Source organism: Petaurus breviceps, unplaced genomic scaffold, assembly GCF_028583685.1.
Source record: "Petaurus breviceps papuanus isolate PSGF00001 unplaced genomic scaffold, PetGlider_PUasm1.0 90333, whole genome shotgun sequence".
NCBI lineage: Eukaryota > Metazoa > Chordata > Mammalia > Diprotodontia > Petauridae > Petaurus > Petaurus breviceps.
Window position 1 is genome coordinate 319495 of NW_027187220.1, and position 20177 is coordinate 339671.

The 20177-nt window shown below is 47.7% G+C and overlaps 1 protein-coding gene across 11 annotated transcripts in view; it reads right to left on the bottom strand.

The window, feature by feature from the left end:
• The window catches only part of KLF8 (KLF transcription factor 8), a 33479-nt gene that overhangs the window by 7725 nt on the left and 5577 nt on the right, over window positions 1–20177 (bottom strand). For 4 of the 11 annotated variants that reach the window (XM_069108108.1, XM_069108106.1, XM_069108117.1 and 1 more), the window contains exons 2-5: window positions 7346–7472; window positions 3522–4086; window positions 685–793; window positions 373–509 (exon numbers count right to left, since the gene is read on the bottom strand). In XM_069108108.1, coding sequence (XP_068964209.1) covers window positions 373–509; window positions 685–793; window positions 3522–4086; window positions 7346–7472 — 938 coding nt within the window. The remainder of the gene's footprint in view (window positions 1–372; window positions 510–684; window positions 794–3521; window positions 4087–7345; window positions 7473–20177) is intronic. The other 7 variants (XM_069108107.1, XM_069108116.1, XM_069108111.1 and 4 more) reach the window with 2 other exon arrangements.

Genomic DNA, 20177 nt, shown 5'->3' on the forward strand with positions numbered 1-20177 from the left:
TTTCACTTTATTGCCAGCTGCCTTCACATACATCCAGATCTCACAACAGATAGAAATGAAAGAAACTTTCTAGAGTCACCTTTGTTTTTGCCCAATGATATGATAACCCATATGAGAATCCAATGAAGTAGATGTACACTTACAAAATTATAAAGTGCCCAGATGAACAGATTAATAAAATGAAAGCTTAAACAACCTGATCTCAGAAAAATAAAACCCACTGACCAAGCCATGAAGGAAGAGGAAGTATCCTTCCCCCGCCCCACCTTAACAGGGTCATGAGAGAATTGTACAGAAGACACAAAGACCTGTCCCTGCACAAGCCCAAAGCCTCACCGTCACACACAGCCCCTCTCTTGCCCTCAGCCATACCAGTGTGGATTCTCCGATGGGCCTTCAGGTGGGAACTCTTGGTATAGACCTTGTTACATCCCGCAAAGTCACACTGGTGAATACGCCTCTTCTTCAGGTCAGGAGACTCGGTGTGATGTAATGGGGCCCCCACGGACCTGGACAAGGAGTGATAGGCTTAGAAGATACACATGTGTACACACACCTGCATGTATGTGCAGGAACACATGTGTGCACACAACAGCATTCCCAGGAAGGACTTAAATGGTTTTAAGAGGTTTATACTCAGAGGTTCATACTCCTTCTGTGGCCAAGGGGCAGATAGATACTCACTCTCTCTGCAACTCCTGAAAGGCTGCAGACACAGACACAGTCTCCCCCACACTGTCCTCACTGTCACTCCGCACTTCCACTGGAGACATGGAACTGGGGTCCAATTTCACTGAGGGAAAAAGCAGAGAGAGGGTGAGAATGAGCCAGAGAAACCTCTGTCCACGTCCCCAGCTCAGTCCTTCTCAAATGGCTGGAAAGGGGATGAGAGGCTTGAACCCATCATACCCAGATGCTAAGACAAATACATGGGAGGAGGCTTGGGCTTCAACTGGATGTCCTTGGTCCTCTCTATTACGGCCACTCCTGGGGAGAGCTTGAGCTCGGCACCTGATTCCTGAGTTCAGGGAATACCCGGGAGTGCTTTACTGGGGCTGAGCCTAAATCAGCCCCTGTAACCTCTGTCCATTGACCGTAGGCCTCCCTCTGGGAGTGAAAAGTATGGTCTCTCTTCCAGACAGCTGGCTTGGTGAGAGAACTAAGACCTAAAATCAGGTGCTGAGTTACCTTGGGTTACTCCCAAGGCTGGGGCTTTTGGCCCCTCTCCATCCTACCTGGCACATGGCTTCCCCAGCATCCCTACGCACATAACCCAAACAGAAGGGGTCTCCACACCCAGCTCTTATGCACAAGCTTCCTAGTGGCCCAGTCTGTGTCCATGGGAGCTAAGAGCTAGGGGCAGAGAGCCCCAGGTCACCCCAGGGGAACTTCCTACAGAAGCTGGGGCATGGGGAAGGAAAATAGCTGGTGACCACCCAATGCCAGGTAGGATGGAGACATTTGATGGCCACTGCAACCTCTGAGCCAAGCTGGCACTGTGGAGCCTGGGAAAGGTGATGGGCTGCAGTGGATGTCCTGGGCAGAGACCATCAATGCCACTTCATCTCTACATGGGAAGTAAGGCAAGTAAAAGGAGAGAAAGCATAGGACTTCAAAGGATGAAAGACAGGAAAAGCATCTGAAGACATACTGGGGAGAGAAGGTCTCTACTGGATGATGGAGAAGGGTGGGCTAAATCTGGGCATTCCAAAGTAGGCTATTGAGCCCTCCCTGCCTATCCAGTCACAAATCCTGGGGCTCTCTCAGCCAAGAAGGGAATGGGAGGCTGGAGGTGCCAGCTAAGGCAGCAACAACACCCAAAGAAGGCAGACAGTAGCTCTGGGACAAAGTTCAGAGGAGCAGAACCTAGGGGATGGGGAGGGGTGACAGAATGGTTCTGCATGAGGAGGCCCCTCAGAGTCAGTGGCTATGTAGGTATCAAAATGCCTGGCTGATCCTCAACACCCATTGTCCCTGGAGCTAAGGCAGCCCCCACTTACTGGGCTGCCCAGACATTCAGCCTCGAGTGTCTTGACACAAGGTCATTCAGCCAGTGTGAGAGGAGTTATCCAAACTGCCTTCTTCTGGACTACTGTGCAGTCATTGTGGAAACTTGTCCATGGTCATTCTTGCCACAATTTTACACAGAAGCCGATGTTCAAAGTTAGCGTAGACTTTGGCTGTCAGCACTTTGCTCCTGGTAAGGCAATGCTGACTTGGGGAGCTTGTGAGATCTCGTACTCTGGGATCTCAGCTGTGGTGATGTGAACCCTCTGCAGGATGTTAGGATTGGAACCATCAGTGATGACGTTCGGGGCCCCCAGCCCCGAGCCCTCATTCTTCATTAGCACTTATTTGTTTCAATATTTCATGAGGAAGCTGATGTGATTGCATCACCTGGCCCTTTTTTCTAAATCTAGATCTAAATCTAGATTCTTTCTTCTCCATTTTTAGAAAGCTGGATCTTTGTTCTGACAAGTCAGTGAGTGGTCTGATTGGACATAGCTGGCCACAAACTCTAGGATAATAATGCCTCCATCCACAAGACCAAGCCTTCTCCCTGGGGCTAAAGGGTCCTCCACTCACTTTGGAAGATGGCCAATCCAGAGCAATCCCTTTCTTGATGTAAACAACTGAGACATCTGGATAGCTCCTCACAGTTGTTCCAAATGTTTTTGCTGCTCTTCAGAGACCTTTGCAACCACTTTGTACTCAGTGACTGTGCCACCATGACTGCAATCACAAGCCCTGAAAGATGAGCTGACCCAATGGGTCCCATGCAATGGGGTTTCTTGTGGCCACCATCTCCTCTCCTGGCATGTATCTGAGCTCTCTTCTTTCTTCTGGTTTCATTTATTGAGAGAATGTCAAGACCAACCAACTAGCATGTATAAATTGTCTACTATGGGCCAGACGCTGTGCTAGGTGATGGGCATACAAGTACAAAGAAGAAAATAGCACACATTCTATAGGGTAGAAAACAACACATACCTACAAAATTCCACAGTTCTGCCAAAGAGCTTTTGGGGGTGGGGAGATCACTAGATACATAGACAGTCTGAGACAGAAAAAGGTGATAGATCAAGACAGATCTAGACAGATGGATGGATGGATGATGGAGATACATATGAACAGATGGATGGATGATAGACAGACAGATATAGACACATAAATGGATAGATTGGTGGATAGATAGATAAATATAAATAGACAGAAAGGGAGAGAGAGGAAGAAAACAAGGATCTGCCAAGTGCTTCCTACCTGTCCTGCATGGGCGAAATGCTTGGGATACAAATCCAAGTAAACAATTCAGGCCCTGCCCTCAAGGAGCTTCCATTGTAATGGGGAAACAAAGGGGGCTGGGAAAGCAGGGATCGGGTGTAGGAGGGAGGAGGTGGTTGGGAGCAATGGGGAGCACTTTGCTCATCATTCTTCTCTCCAAGCCTTCCTTTGGGATGCTGCCATCATGAGTGGGGAGGGAGAATGAAGAACAAAGAGGGGTTGGTGTCAGCAGTGCTTACCAGAACCTGCATTTTTGCCATCTCCTCCAATCAATGGGACCGTGATGGCCGCTGTCACGCTGTCAGCCGCCATGGTGGTATAGACCACAGGCAGAGACTGGACTACCACAGGGATGGTCTGCAGACTCCCCATCTTGCTGGGCAGGTTGACTGAGGGGATGGTGTGAATCAGGTGCAGGATCTGCTGGCCACTGCTACCCTGGGTGGAGGCCAAGATGGAGCCGGGAGACAACACGGCTGGGATGGCAGAGGTGGAGGGCAAGGCCAGCCCTGAAGGAGAGACTGACAGCACAGGTGGCTGGATTGAAGGAGCCATCAGCATGGCTGAGGGCAAGAGGGGGGTTGTGTGTGGCGGTGAGGCTTTGGGCTTGTGCAGGGAGAGGTCTACAGGCTCAGCCTGGGGCACGCTGCACTCAGGGGCCAGCAGCTCCTCAGGAGGCTCGGTCTTGATCTCACTCAGCAGTGTGGGCGTCTCTATGGAGCTGAGCTCCAGAAGTGATGAAGACGTCATCTTCCCCCTCTCCGTCAATCTAGACAGACCTTTCCCCAAGTCTGTGGCTGGGGCCTAAAAGAGATGGGGGGAGAGCATTCATGAGGTGGGCAGGGACTGAGCCTCTGACATGAGTCCAAAGGGCTGCACAGCAGCTTCTTCTGGGGGGAGAGACCACCTAGTGGCCTATACCCAGAAGGTCCATGGGAATCCTAAGTCAGACAGACAGGTAAAGGTTGTAACACCCAATTCATAGGAGGAAAGGAACTACCATAGTGGGAGGGCAGGGGCTGTGCACAGGTGACTAGGTCAGTGACCACCAGAGACAGCTGAAGGAAATAGAATCGATCCTGCCAAGAAATACATGAAGAGGGTGTCCACCTGCCCCCACAACACCCAGAACGTGGAGGCTTCCTGGCCTGGGACCTTTGGGGAAAGCTTGGGGGTGAAGGAAGGGACAGTCATCTAGAACAGCTTGGTGAACAGAGGCCGGGCATGAGCCACTCCTAAAGGGGCCACACGGTCAGCTGTTCATTCAACAAACACCACAAAGGTGAGTTTCCCTCACTGTAAAAGAAGGGGCCTGGTCTCTAAGGTCCCCAGGCCCAGCTCAAACCTCTTCTGTTCAAAAGGCCTGAAATCTCTCACACACAAGCCTTATTGTAGACCCTGGAGAAAATACCAATGGCCACGTTGGCCAGAGCCCCCAACCCTGGTACTCACCCTTTGGCTACCTCTCACTCTCTTTCTCTGTCTCTCTGCATCTGTCCTCTCTCTGATTCTCCCCCCCACTCCTCCACTCCTTTCTCTCTGTCCATTTTTTTGTTCTCTGCCTCTCTCTGTCTGTCTCTCTCTCTCTCTCTCTCTCTCTCTCTGTCTCTGTCTCTCTCTTTCCTCTCTCTGTGTGTCTTCTCTTTTCTGTTTTTCTTTTTCAACTCTCTCTTCTACCTTTTCTCTCTGTGTCTCTGTATCTCTCCTCTGTTAGTCCTCTCTCTATCTATCCCCCTCCCTTCCCCTCCTCTCTCTCTGCCTGCTTTTTTTCTCTCTCTTCTCTACATCTTTTTCTTTGTCTGTCTCTCTCTGTGTGCATCTCTTTGTCTTTCCCCACCCTGTGTTTTTGGTCTTCCTCTGTCTCTGTCTCTGTCTCTGTCTCTGTCTCTCTCTCTCTCTCTCTCTCACACACACACACACACACACACACACACACTCTGTCTTTCTCCTCCCCCTCATTCTCTGTCCCTCCCTCCCTTTCTCTGTCTCTCTTCCTCTTCCTTTCATCTGTATCTCTCTTATGAATACACTGTATTTCTCTCCTTACTCTCCCTCCCTCTATTTCTCTCTGCCTCTGTCTTTTTTCTCCTTCCCTGTTTCTTTGTCTCTACTTCTGTCTTTTTGTCTGTCTCCCTCTCTTTCTGTCTCTTTTCTTCCCTCTCTTTTCTCTTCCTCTCTGGATACACACATAATTATGTGTAATATATTATATATAATATGTAACGTTATGTACTAATTATATATTGTATATAATAATTATATATAATATTTAATTCCTCAATCCCTCCTTAGCTTTAAGTTTTACAAAGTGCTTGATTTCCCCTCCCATCCCCCAGAAGATGCCCTGGGAGAAGGGAGAGGAAACAGAGCAAAACACCTCTGACTCATGGAGAAAGAACTGGGAGCTTCACACTGCCAGATACGGGTTCCAACCTTAACTATATCATTTACTATCTTTGTGACTTTTGGCAGCTCCTTTAGCCTGTTGAGGTTTGTAAAGTGTTTGACATGTTATCTATCTCATTGGAAACCTTCCAACAACTATGGGAGGGAGGGGTTGCTATTATTCCCATTTTACAGATGAGGAAACTGAGGCACAGGGAAGTTGTGACTTGCTGAAAGCTATCCAGCTAAGAAGTGTCTGAGGGGGCATCTAGGTGGCACAGTGAATGGAGCACTGGCCCTGGAGGCGGGAGGACCTGCATTCAAATCCAGCCTCACACAGTTAATACTTAGTAGGTGTGTGACCTTGGGCAAGTCACTTAACCCCAATTGCCCTGAATTACCTCCTCCAAAAAAAAGACAAAAAAACATTTACTGAGTATTTTCTATGTGCTAGACAATATGCTGGGTCCTAGAGATGAAAAATCAATGCAATGAACACAGAATCCGGGCTTCAACCTGGCAGGATTTCAAGGCTACTTGGGAAGAGAAGGCATATATGTAAATAAAAGCAGTGTGTGAGGTTTGAGCTGAACTTGGGTCTTCCTAATTCTAGGTCTAGCGTTCTGTGCACTGTGCTACTCAGCTGTCTAGGACCCTTCTCCTCTCAGTGCCTCTGTTTCTGTCTCTGTCAAATAAGGAGATTAGAGAAGACAGTGTCGAAGTTATTTTTTAGTTTAAGGATTTATTGGGTGCTCACTACCTGCAGAGCTCTGTGCTAAGAATGGCCCAGAAGCCAGATCTTGCCGCTTGGGGAGGTGGCTACCACTGGTGACACTCCTTTGAGTACTGTCTCTGCACCCTCCAGTGCTCGCCACAGAACCAAGGCCATCTTGAGTTTGTGAAACAGACCTGCTGAGGCAATGGCTGAGCAGGAATTCCTTCTTGAAAATGTTTTGTTTAAAAAGCTTCACTGATGTATTGTGCTTTGGTGTGAAATTCCTTTCCAGATATGCCCTGCCCCCACCCAGGGGGCCTTCCATGATAGTAAGCAATCTTTAAGAGGCCCCGGTTTGAGCTGGGGGCTCTATCTCCTCTGTTCTCTGGGGCTTAGTTTGGCCTGGATCACCACTGTGACACACCGTCCCATTCCACCACAGACGTGGCCCCCACAGTACCCACTTGCCTTCTGCTCTTTGTTTCTCTGAAATGGGCTCCTATGGGCATCTGGGTGGGTGCTGTGGGATCTTTCCTTCTGCTTCCACCTTTCACTCAGAGAAAAAGGTGGAATAAGAGGAAGGACATGTACATTTTAGTCACTTTCCTGCATAGTTAGGCCAATTCACAGTCAAGATGTCTTTGTATTGGATCTGTATATGGAGGTCTGCCAAGTCTCACAGTCATGCTGGAGCCACCATGTTATGATATGATGAGTTGTAATCCTGCCTTAGAGTTTCTAGTTATGTGACCCTGGGAAAGTTGTTTGCTGACCTTAGTTTTCCCAACTGTAAAATGGGAGAAATGACAGGCCCTCTGTCTAAAGGTTGTGAGGGTTAAATGAGTTCATGTCTGCCTGCACTTATATGGAATTGCCATCCCAAGTCTGTCCAAAAGCTTTTTCTGATTGGGAACCAATGGCAAGGGGAAGGGGTGGGATTGGGCAAACAATATGGCCACCAACAGAAATGGAGTGAACCTGGATGCCCTGTAATTGTCCTGGTGCCAAGGCGGTTGAGTAGCAGGAAGTCGGGCACCTGAGCTCCTGTCCACAGCTTCTCCAAGCTGATCTAGAAGCAGCAGATGGAGTCCTGAGGGAGAGAGATCAAAAAGAGGCATGGTGAGTTCTTTGTGTGGCCTAGGTTGGCAGCTGTTGGGGGGAAGAAGGGCTGAAAGTACACAGTGCCCAGGGAGAAATTTGCAGGTCCCTAAGATCCTGGAACCACACAACACTCAATACCCCAAGAACCCAGACCTTCCCTCCACAAGAAAAGAGACTAAAAGAAAGAGAAAAAGGAATTCCATGAATGAAATTTAAATGAAATGAAAATTGTATTCGGGGAAAAGTGATGGACAAGAAATGAGAGCAGGGTGTTTTGTGGGTCAAAAAGCTGAGAAAACAAAAAAAAGCTGAGAAAAAAAAATAGAAGAAAATGCCAGATATTTCATAGGAAAAACAACTGGCCTGGGAAAAGGTTTCAGAGAATTACTGAACTACCAGAGTTCTTGAAACAACCGCCAGATGAAAAGATCACCACAGAGAAGACCTTAAGAAGGAGATTAGGACCAAATCCTCAGTGATTTGTTCCTGGAGGGCATTCTGGGTAATTCCAGATCTTTCTGCATGAAAAGATCTTTCTTGGTTCCTTCTTCAGGTACTTTTGATTTCTACCACTGCCCCTAAACACATGAGCACAGACACCAAAAGCACCAGATGGTTGGCCAGCAAACTTCCAAATAGGTTCCCTGCATCTAGCCCTGGGTGGGGGCTAAGGACATCAACGCCACCATCACAACACAATTGGACACCAAGACCCCTGTATGTTCATACAACCAAATCCCTTTCTTACTGACTCTAATGTGATGTAATTAAATAGGAAAACAAATATTTGACAGGAAAAGCCAAAGTCAAATAGCATTTCTGATAAAACATGTTGGCTGCTTTGTTTACACTGACATCATAGGGCAGAGTAGAGAGGATAAAGAGGCATCTTAAAAGTACCTTCCCATACTATCAGGTAAGTTCTTCCTAAGACAGCAGGGCTGGGCCTGACTCACACTAGGATAGTGTAGCCACAAAGAAGGTCCAACACCAGAAATATCTAGTTCTGTGATAACCTGTTAAATCCATGGATAAGGAGCCCAACCCACCCAGTCTCATTTTCACTCATCTGGAGCTAACAGACCCTGCCCAGCCCCCTTCTCTTCCCCCTTCCTCAGTGCCCCCGCCCTTTCAAGGCCTTAGTTCCCTCCTCTGAGGCTAGGGATAAACGGGCTAGAGAAGTGTCCCTTGGAATTCCTCTAGGCTGAAGTCTTCTTGTGAGGGGTATTTTGAGGACTGTGCACTACAAGCCCTCACCAGGCCTCTCTCACAGGAACAAGGGAAAGGGTCATTCCTGGAGATGGCACTCAAAGAAAGGAACATTTCTGAAGACCTGAAGGTTGTTATTCAGTCCAGGCCTTTGTTACAAACCTTTCTGGAAACTTCTGGGGCTCCTCAGTGAAGAGCAAATCAGACCCTTGGTTAACTCTACCCTGTGAGGCCAAGCCCTGAGATTTAGAGGGAGTCTGACAGAAAGCTAAGGCCTAACAAGCACCCAGAAACAATACAAAGGCCCTGCTCCCTCCTCAGCCACAAATGAATCTGGTCCAGAATTTGAAAATGGGCTAGAGGGACAGAATGAAAGGAAGAACACCTCCCCCACAGCCCAGAGGTTGCTATGGCGATGAGATAAAGCCCAGGCATCTCCCAGAGTGAAAGAGTACAGTAACCTTTGCACACAATCCTTACTCCAGCACTGCAAAGAATGAAGGGATACATCCCCTACCTACACACATACACACACACTCACACACACACACACACACATACACTCACACACACTTCATTTCCTTTTCATGGCCTATAGCCAATGGGTTCCTCCCAAGCCCTTCTCCTGCCCTCCCTGTTCCCCAGGCTATCACCCTGGACTCCCCACACTCTTTCTCTCACAACCCTCTCCCCATCTCCAAGCAGTTACCAAGCTCTGCTGCATCTATCTTAATGATACCTCCCCAATCTGCCCCCTTCTCTCCTCTGACAAAGCCCCCACCCTGGTACAGGGCCTCCTCCCCTCATGCCTGAACCATGGCAGTGATGCTGAGGGGGAACGGCGGCCACCTTTGGCAAGTCACCCCCCACACCAGGCTATCCTTCATTCAGGCACTAAAGGGATTCTGCCCAGAGCACAGATACAGCACTAGCTTGAGCATACACGAGCACACGCGCGCACACAAACACATACATGCTCACACACACATACACACCCAAAAGACACTCACACACATATACACTCACACACACATACACACACACACACTCATTGATCTCCAGTAAATCCCTATTATCTCCAGGAACAAATACAAAATGCTCTATCTGACATTCAAAGCCCCTGACAATTCATTTAATAAAAGCCTGTTGAATGAATGACTGAGTGGAAACCCAGCAGGACCAACGCACAGCACTAGGCCATGCAGATCACACAAGGAAAGAAGTAGTTGCTGAGTCACTGAAATGTGGCCATGGCCTAAACCTAGGGCCTAGTGAGTCAGAGGCTGAGAAGAGGCTCCCATTCCATTCAGGGTGAGAATGACAGGCCCCATTTGGTGGAATTAAAAAACCTTCTCAGGCATCTCACACAGAACTAAGATGTGCCTCAGTGTATACAGAGTTCAAATCAGCTGAGACACAAAGCAGCTGTGAAAGACCCTGAGCAAGTCAGCCAACAAGCTTCAGTTTCCTCAATTGTAAATAGGAATAATTTTATGTTATCTGACATCACAGGTAGTAGTGAGAACCAAATGAGATATTTATAAAGAGCTTCGCACTAAACCTAGCACACAGCAGTGCTTCAACCTCCAACATTACACAGATACTAATCACTCCTGGAGTCCTAGGAAGAATAAACTCTGTGAACTCCCAAGGGGCCACAGACCTGAAAGAATGTCTCATCCAACAGTATTAGCCCCATATGACAGGTAAGGAAACTGAAAGAAACAGAAGCTAACCCCATCCAAGGTTTTGCAGCTACTAAGCATCAGTCTGTAGGAGCCAAAAGCCAGCCTCTTCCCACACTGCCTTTCAGCCCCTTCCCTTAGGCTTTGGTCCAAGCCAATTATGAGGACAGACGGACCAGCCAGAGCCCAGTCAGCCAATACTGAGGGTCAGAAGGCCTCTCCTTATGACTTCTGTGATCTCAGGCACCCTCCTGCTATTGATAAATGCCTTAGAGCTGCTTGACTGGGTAAGAACCATCTGTCTGAGCCCAGAAGCCCCAGGAAGGCTCTCAGGCCAATGAGGAGATTCTCGCTCAGCACTGGACTTGGAGTCATGAGGACTTTCCTCACCTATAAAATGGGAGTATGAATAGTAACCTCTCAGGGCCGTAGTGACTGAGGGGCACAAGAACCATGCTTAGGGTCCTGGGTGAGACTCACTATACGCTCCCTGCGCTGAGCCTGCATCGTACTGGAAGGTTTGCCTTTCATGTGAGAGGGGTGTGATGGGTGTTATTGTTTCCATTCTACAGATGGGTACAGTGAGGATCTGAGGTGGGATTCAGAGCCAGATCATCTTGCCTCTTCCTGTGTTCTAACCACCGTGGCTCTTTGCTGTTAAGTCATTTCTTACTCTTGTCATGACTCCATTTCATGACTTCATTTTTTTTGCCAAAGATGCTGGACTGGTTTGCCGTTTCCTTCTCCAGCTCATTTTACAGATAATGAAACCGAAGCAAACAGGGTGAAGGGACTTGCCCAGGGTCACACAGTCAGGAAGTGTCTGAAGTCATATTTGAACTCAGGTCTTCCTGACTGCAGACCTGGTGTTCAAATTGAAGCTCTGCTCCTTCCCACCTATGTGATTTTAGGTAAGACATCTGAGCTCCCTGAGCCTCAATTTTCCCTGTCTACACAATGGTGGGGCTGGACTAGATGAGCCAAAGGTCCCTTCCAGCTTCAACATTCTGCAATCCCATTTGAAAACTCTGGTTGCAAGTGGAGTGTTTAGAACTCAGGACATCCAGAAACAGAGAGTCCCCAGGCTTCTTGGCTGACTCAGAACAGTTCCCTAAGTCCTAATGCTCTTAGGAGAAAACCAAAACCCTGTCCTCTTCACAAATGAAAGGGAGCAGCAGTAAAGCTGAGCTTCCATTCCTCCTGATGCTGCTGCTTGAACCAACCTGCTCAGTGTCAGGGAATTGAGGCAAGAGGGGCCACTGGCTCTGCTATCATCTATGTGGCCCAGTGCTGGGGCGGCTTCACACCCAGGCCTGCTCCCTCCCAGGAACTCCCTTTAGAGCTAGCCAGCCTTTGGAGCAATCCCATTAAACAATAGTCACTCATGTTGGGGGGCCCCCTATCCAAAAGATCAGGCAAAAACAAATACAAAGGATGCCATTTAATTAGGCCATTACATAGACAGCATGTGCTATGTGAAAGATCCAAGCTTTGGAGCTGGGCCCTGCTCTCAGAAGGGTTACAATCTGGGGCGCTCTGGGGGCACGGGCACAGAAAACTCATTCAAGAGAGAAAGAGACCAGTTCCAAGGGCCTTGAAGGCCAGCCAAAGGGCATCTCCACCCCCACCCCCAGCTCGAAGTCCAAGCATCTCCGATTCTGGCTCAGGAATTGGCCAGCTCCAGCTGAGGGCTATTCGGCAGCCACGAAGCTCAGAATGCTTTGGGCCATTTTCAAACTTGCGCCCCATTGGCACATAGCCATACTTGGGCATTTCCATACTGTCTCTGGTTATGACAGAGACCGGCCAAGGCGTTCTCATCCCTTTACAAATCTCGGGGATGTGGCTGCACTGGGACATCCCCATCATGTCAAGACAAGAAAAGGTTTTATTATGATTTTGTGAGCTTAGGGCAGAGATGGATATTCTTCTGAATGAGAAGAACCATCTTCAACTGCTTTATCGGACTGATTGGCTTTGGAAATGAGCTTTTGCCACAAATTTGATAGTGTTTCTTAATGAATTCAACCTAAAAGTACAAAGCAAAATAGCACTTATATGTGAAATATAATACAACAGAGTCAATCAGACAAGTAATGAACGTCGAGCAGCTTTCTGTGCTTCCTGTGCTGTTAAAAGTTCAACCAAGAGGGGAGATTCGCCATTCCTATGTGAATTCACAGCAGATAGAATTTCCAAGCTCACACTACAGTCCCAGCAGCACTGGGTATTGTCTGTTGACTATAAGAAAGCATTCAATGCTCTAAAGCAAAATAATCATCAGAATGCTTTGACACTGGTTAAAAAAAACGAGAAAAGTAAATCAGTGCCACAAACCAACACGATAGCTCAGTGCTTGATCAGCCCAAGGACATAAATGACCTGGGGAAGAACTCCCCATTGAATAAGAACTGCCAGGAAACAAGAAAAATCCATTTGAGGTTACACCAGCATACTCTCCCATCTACTCCAATAAGCGCCAAAGGACATTCAAAGGGCACGTCATTTTCAAAAACAAGAGGAAATGGACAGAAAAATTCTTTACAACCATACATAGGCAAACAAGGGATACAGGAAATTACAAGTAGTAAAGCAGATCACTTCAATTGCATGAAATCAAAAAGGTTTTTAGCAGCTCAGACAAGGGGAACTTAATCTTAGATGCGAAGATCTCTCTGACAATGTTGTGATACCTAAGCTATCTAGGTAATTAGTGCAATTCTAGAGGCACAGTCCATGGAGCTGCACACACTGAGAGCTACTGAACTGATGTGACCGCTTTGGAATTAGGAGGCATCCATTGTTCTTCAAAGCAGCAAATGAGTTCTCCTCCAACAAGATGTCAGAATCATCCAAGATGAAGCAATGGGGTAGCCCCAAGGCCAGGGGAGACTGCTTCTCATCAGAACAGAGAGGACAAAAAAGGTCTGAGTTCAAATGAAAGAGGGTGGGCAGGGAAGACAGCATGAAGCCCCCAAATACAACAAAGTCGCCTAAATGAGATCATAATCACTCCAAAGTTTGGCCTAACTATCCATGCAAGAAAAACCAAACAGATAAAGAAGCCTCCAGTCAAGAGAAATTAAGTGAATTGTCTCAGGTCATTTAGTGCTGAAGTGGGGAGAGTACCAGGTCTGGAGTCGGGAAGACTCATCTTCCTGAGTTCAAATCTGGCTTCAGACACTGACTAGTTGTGTGACCCCAGGCAAGTCATTTAATCCTAAAAAGTAAGGGTTTGCCTCAGTTTCCTCATCTGTCAAACGAGATGGAGAAGGAAATGACAAAATTCTCCAGTATCTTTGCCAAGAAAACTGAAAAGGGGGTTACAGAAAGTCGGATGTGGCTGAAAAACAATGAAACAAGCGAGAATCAGGATTTGAATCTGGAGCCTCTTGATGCCACAAAGTTAGGAGGAAAAGTTACAGTCACAGTAGCTAAAGATAGTCAGGATCTAAAAAGACATTCACAGGCTAAAATCATCACAACAAAGTGTTTTAGGAAGCACTGGCAAATCTTACTCTTGGGTCCAAAACAACGACTTTATAAGTATAAAAGCAATAGCCATGAAGCAGGGAGAGGATGAGAAGTCTAAGGATCTGTATTCCAATCCAGCCTCTGATATTTCCTAGCTTTGAAAGTTTGGCTAAATCAGCTTCCCTCTCTAGGCTTCAGCAATTATAAATTGAAGGAGGGTTTAGACCAGATGACCTCTTGAGTCCCTTCTGCCTCAACATTTCTGTTCTTCTGATCCTGAGCTAGGGGAGACACTGCTAGACAGACATCTTTGTGCCTGGGGGTTTCAGTGACACACAATGAGGGCTGCCCCACCACTTGGGATGTTATAATCAACATGGCTTGGACTAGATGGACACCAAGGTTCCTCCCAACTTAAATGGAGATTTTAGTACTATCTTTTTTTTGCATCATCTAAATTTCTCCCGGTCTCCCTCCCCCTCCCAGAGGGCCATCCATTATAACAAATCTTTTTTTAAGAAGGAAAAGAAGAAAAATTCCACAAAACCAATCAATGTATTGAAAAAAGTCTGCTACCTATATACCGTGCTGCACACTTGTTTGGGTCCCAGTTTGCCCCACAAGGTGGCTCTGGAAGAACTCCCTGGGGACCAGGGTATGGGGGCTTTATGGCAGAGACGCTCCCAATGAACCTTGGCCAAGGTGTCTCTTCTAGGAAGGTCAAAAGCACTTTCCTTACTTCATCTCTGATCCTGACAATAATCTTGACTGATGGGGCAGGCATCCTGATGACCATTTTACAGTTGAAGAAAATTAGGCTTAGAGAGGTCACAAGGTTAGCTAGTGGCAAGGCCAGGAGCAGACACCTGCAGCCACAAGAAAAACAAAGTCCAGTGTTCATTCAAGGACAGGAGTCTAACCACTTACACTGACCCAGACCCTGAATGGCTGTCAGATTCTCCTCATTCCCAAGAGAGATTAAACAGGTGTGCAGGCAGTCAGACAGAAAACATTTCTTAAGTGCCTACTGTGTGAGAGGCATTCAGTTAAGTGCTAAGAGTACAAACACAAGCAGAAAGCTGCCAGGAGAGGACTGAGTGCCAGGCCAGGGAGGGCCTCAACTCAGTGCCAAGCAGCAGATGGGGAGCTCCCCGAGGATGGGGCCCAAGTCTTAGCTCCCCCTTCTAGTTCCCTCAGCACCCACCCAGAACTCTGCTCTGCACACAGGAAACACTGCAAGCACTTCAACAACACATCCTCAAAAAGCAGTTTGTCAGGACCAACTACCCACACAGCAATAGGCAGAGGGCCAGGCCACTCCTGCCCAATTCAGCACACAGCTTTCCTAAAGGATTTTCCCCAAATTCTCTGTGAAAAGCCGAACCAGCCCTCTGTGAGAAGAGAAAGGCATTGCAAAGGCCCAAGGGAGTGGGGCACCACACGCCTTGAACTGAGTTGGAAGGAAGGCATGTGAAGAAGGACACAGAAGCTTCTATCTAGCTGGTGCTAACTGAAATCCACAAACCGAGAACCTCTACTCTACTGGACCAAGAAAAGGCAAGTCCAGCTCTGAAGCTATGGCAGACAGAGACAATGCTAGAAAGGAGGGTCTCCCAAGGGATGGACCCTGAAGAAGGTGTTGGTCTCGGGGGGGGTTGGAATAGCCACTCCTGATCCTGAGCTGGAAAGGAGGCTTAGAGGTCATGGAGCCCGATGTGCTCATGCTGTATGTACATGTGGGAGACAATCTTAGGCTGCCACATCACATACCTCTCTGTAGGCCAATTGGGCAGCAGCAGAGGTGAGCCCAGGGCAGGGTGCTGCAGCGGATAGAACACTGGGCCTGGAGTCAGGACAACATGAGCTCAAGTCTAGTCCCAGATACTACCCGTGTGACCCTGGACAAGTCACTTCACCACATTTGCCTCAGTTTCCTCAGCTGTCAAATGAGCTAGAGGAGGAAATGGCAAAGCACTCCTTATCAGCTGCTTGTCAGCAGAATCAGGACTGGATCCCAAGTCTTTCCAGCTCCCAGGATGAAGTGACAGCAGACCTGGGCACCACTTAAGAGGGAGGCTGAAATGGGTGAGACTAGACCATCCCTGGGGATAGGAGGTTGGAATTTGGGCCAAGTGAAAGAGGTCAGAGAAAACACACTCCTGGGGCTGGATGCCAAGTTTGTGGAGACAGGGACAGAGCTAAAAAATGAGAGTGGGGACTGGGAGGGGCCAGCAAGGAATCAGGCCAGAGCAAAACATTGGAACTCCGTGATCAGGCAAATGCCAACCGAGGAAAAAGTTGCTGTTTGCAAATAGTCCCCTACCCCATTCCCTGCAAAGAGCAAGACCTAGGCCACAGGCTTCACAGCCTCCTCTTCTGCAATGCCCAGCTAACCCTTTAGAATGCCAAGGGCAGGGGAGCACAGAAGCAGAAAAGAGCAAAGTCGGAAATGGGGATCCTAAGTCAAGGGAAACAATGAAGAGGGAAGCCTGGCTGGGCCCTGAGCAAGCAGCCAGAGATGTCAAGGAAGAAGGGGAAGAGGGGGAAGAGGAGGGGGAGGAAAGGGAGGGAGAGAGAATGGATGGTACAAAGATGAGTTGGTGCAGCAGCTGAGGATATTGGGGAACGAAAGACTTTGGCCATGAGGGTGACTGAACCAAGCTCCAGAGGCCCCATCCCCCATCCTCAAACAAGCACAGAAACAAAACTGTTAGAAATGATTGCAAATTGGACCAGAAAGGAGAACAATCAAGAGAAGCTGTATTTGGACATAGTTCACACAGGGCCAGAGAAGACCCCCATGGAGACCAAGCCTGGGAAGGTGTTACTCAGCAGCCCTTGGGAGTAGTCCAAGCTCAGGAAGGGAGAAATACAAACTTCACTACTCTTGACCCAACTTCAAAAATAATCCCCTGAAAGGAGAAGGAAGATGGGACACCTTCAAGCCATCAAGATCATTCACCAAGACAGAACTTGACTGATTTCGCCACAAAAACTAGAAATTGCCAGAGGACTCAGAAATAGGACAGACCTAAAATGTGAAAGTGAAACAGAGGAGAGAAGACAAAGACGAATCCAAAGGACATCAAGAATTCCGGGTGGAAAGATCTGGAGACATAGGACCTGAGTTCAAATCCTGGCTCTGTTACTATTCAAGTGACCTTGAAATGATCTCATCTTTACCATGGACAGGGACCAGATGGCCTCTGGGGGTCCTTCTAGCTGTGAATCTACTAGTTCTAAGTCTCCTCATATTGAAGAAGGGCCAAGGTATTCATTGGTACAACTATTAAAATATGACCTAACATGGATTGACAGATAGTAGTAATGACAGCCTATTTCCCAATAGAGAAGTGATCAAAAGATAGAAACAAACAATTCATGAAAGAATTGCAAATGATTAAAAACCACGAGGAAGAATGACCAAAGCACAAATAATAAGGAAAAGGCAAATCGAGATTTCACCTCCCCTCACATTCTACAAATGAGCAAAGATGACTGAAGATGGGAATAGTTCATGTTGGAAGGGCTGCGGGAAGATGGATTAATCCATTGTTGGTGAAGCTGCGAATCCATACAACCGTTTTAAAATCAGAATTAGCAGTCTTTGATACCATAGGTCATTCTCTCTTGTTACATCCACCATGGAGCTACTGATGGTATCTGAACAAGCAAGGGTGTGATATTGAGAACATAACTTGGGGGCACATTCAGAGTATACTGGAGAGGGGCCCAGTCATCAGAGCAAGTAGGTAAGGAGGTAATGAGAACATGAGGGGCCAGATGGAGAGAAAGGTCAGAGGTAAGCAGGAACCAAAGAATACTGATTGACTAGGGAGAAGACTCTGAAGTTCTGATCCTGGACAGCTGAGGGAAGGGGCTGCTGCTGTTTCTGGTCACTACAGAAGCCTAGTTATACTTAGGAAGAGGGGCAGCGTTGCAGGTGAAGAGTAATCCAGCCAGGCACCAAGGCTTGTACTTAGGGGCCATTTGAGAAGGTAGAGAATAAAGGAATAAAGGAGAGAGCAAGGGAGATGTGGACGTGTGTACAGACTGGCTCAGCATTTCTCAAGAGGGGAGCCTGTGTTGTTAATGTATTGCCAATGGAATGGGAAGATCTTTCTTGCCCATTAATAGGCTTATATGACCTGCTTTGAGCCTGAGTCCCATGGAAACCTGTGGAGCAGGAAGTGGCAGAGTGAGATAGAACTGAGAGAAAGAGAGAAAGAGAGAGAGAGAGAGAGAGAGAGAGAGAGAGAGAGAGAGAGAGTGGCAGAGCAGCTAGTATGGGGGGCTTGTTTGTGTGGAGGCCTGATGGAGAGAAGGCTTGGGGATGGTGGTGTTCCCTGCATTGGTAATGTGTATCAACTTCTTTATTACCTTGGTGGATTTGCTTTCTGATAAATGAATAAATCTCTTGGTTTTGTCTTCAAAGAAGAGAGTCTAGGGGCGGCCAGGTAGCACAGTGAGTAAGAGCACCGGCTCCAGCATCGGGATGACCTGGGATCTAATCCGGGCTCAGACACTTAGCACCCACCCAGAAACACCTGGCCGTGTAACCTTAAGCAAGTTACTTAACCCCAATTGCTTTAAAAAAAAAAAAAGATACTGTTATTTCTTGTGATTCAAACTGGAAATACACCTGCATATTCATAGCAGCCCCTGTGGGTATTGCATTGGCAATATAGAACCCAGATGAAACACAGGAGTAAAGAATGGAGAGAAGAGACTGGGGCCAAGCAGGTCAAGCTGCTCTTGAGGGCCTGGAGGAAGAACTGAAAAGAAGCGGTCAAAGAGGTGGGAGGAAATTCAAGAAAAAGTAGAAATGCAGGAGGATGGGCACGGAGTTCTGCAAGAAAAGGCCACTGGCTTCAGGAGCTCTGATGGGACAGAGGTGGCAGCAGCAGCAAATGCAACAAAGAGCCCACGAGAGAGAGAACAGTGCTTAAGGAGGTAGCAAGGCTGGGGAGTGGGACAGGAAGTTAGAACTGAGCAATGAATGTCTTCCTTGGTCAGCAGGAAGGAGCCAGGAGAATGACAGACTGGAGGTTGTTAAGTTAGGTTTTTTTAGATTCATGTTCCAATCAAATTATTTGGAAAAACTCTTCATTTCAATCATCCAAACTAAAGCTATAAATAAGTTACTGAAAACATGAGATAAATGCACAGATGCCAGCTCCACACAGTGCTGTCAAGCGAACTCAGTATGTAACAGGGACCATCACTGACCATTGGCACTTGGGGTCAGGGCCAGCATAAATGGCCTCTCAGGAGTATTCTCTGTCTGGCCTAGCACTTCAGGAGGGGATCCACTCACCAGCAGAAAAGTCCTGAGAGAAGTGACCACACCAAATGCAAAGTGCTTTCCACTCTAAACAGACTAAAAAGCCCATAAAGCTCTGTATGGTCAAAGCTATGGCTTTCCCAGCAGCAATGTAGGTTGTGAGAGCTGGACTTTGAGGAAAGCTGAGCTGCAGAATCGACGCTTTTGAACTGTGGCTCTGGAGAAGACTTTGGAGAGCCCCTTGGATGGCAAGGAGATTGAATCAGTCATTGCTTAAAGAAACCAATTCAGACTATTCACTGGAAGGTCAAATACTGAAGCTTAAATACTTTGGTCACACAGTGAGAAGATGGGACTCGTTGGGAAAGACTGATGTTGGGCAAGATTGAAGGCAAAAGGAGAAGGGGCTGGCAGAGATGGATGGGGAGTGTCACAGAAGCAATGAGCATGAGCTTGGACAGACTTTGGGGAGGGGAGGACAGAAGGGCCTGGGGTCATCGAGTCAGACACAGCTGAACAACAGCCCAAGTGCAGAGTCCCACAAGTGCTGCCACGGTCCAGCCTGTCACAGAGTGTTCCTGTCTGCTACCCTAGGTTCTATCCACCCCCTACAATTAGTAATGGCCAGGCTGGACTGAACGTTTCCTCTACTCAATAACTTTCACAGCTCTCCACTGCCTGGATGATTGAACCCAGAAATGCCTCAGCTTGGCACAAGTCCTTCACAGTCTGCTTCCCATTTCTTTCCAGGCAGACTGCACTTGACTTCCTTTCACACTTTGTGTGTTCCACCCGAACTGGCCTGCTCCCTGATCCCCACATAAAACAATACATTCCCCCAAAGGTTGGCTGGCCCTCATGTCCTCACTGATACCTCTTGAAGCTCCTATCCCAGCTCCTCTCCAGTCCTAATGCCCCCTCCTAAAAGGCCTTTGTGGGCACTGGTCTGTGAGCATGGGGAGTGGATGCTCCTGGAGGCCAGAGATTTTCTTGGTTTGGTTGAGCTTGGTACCCCTGAACTACTAGCAAATCATAGGAGTTT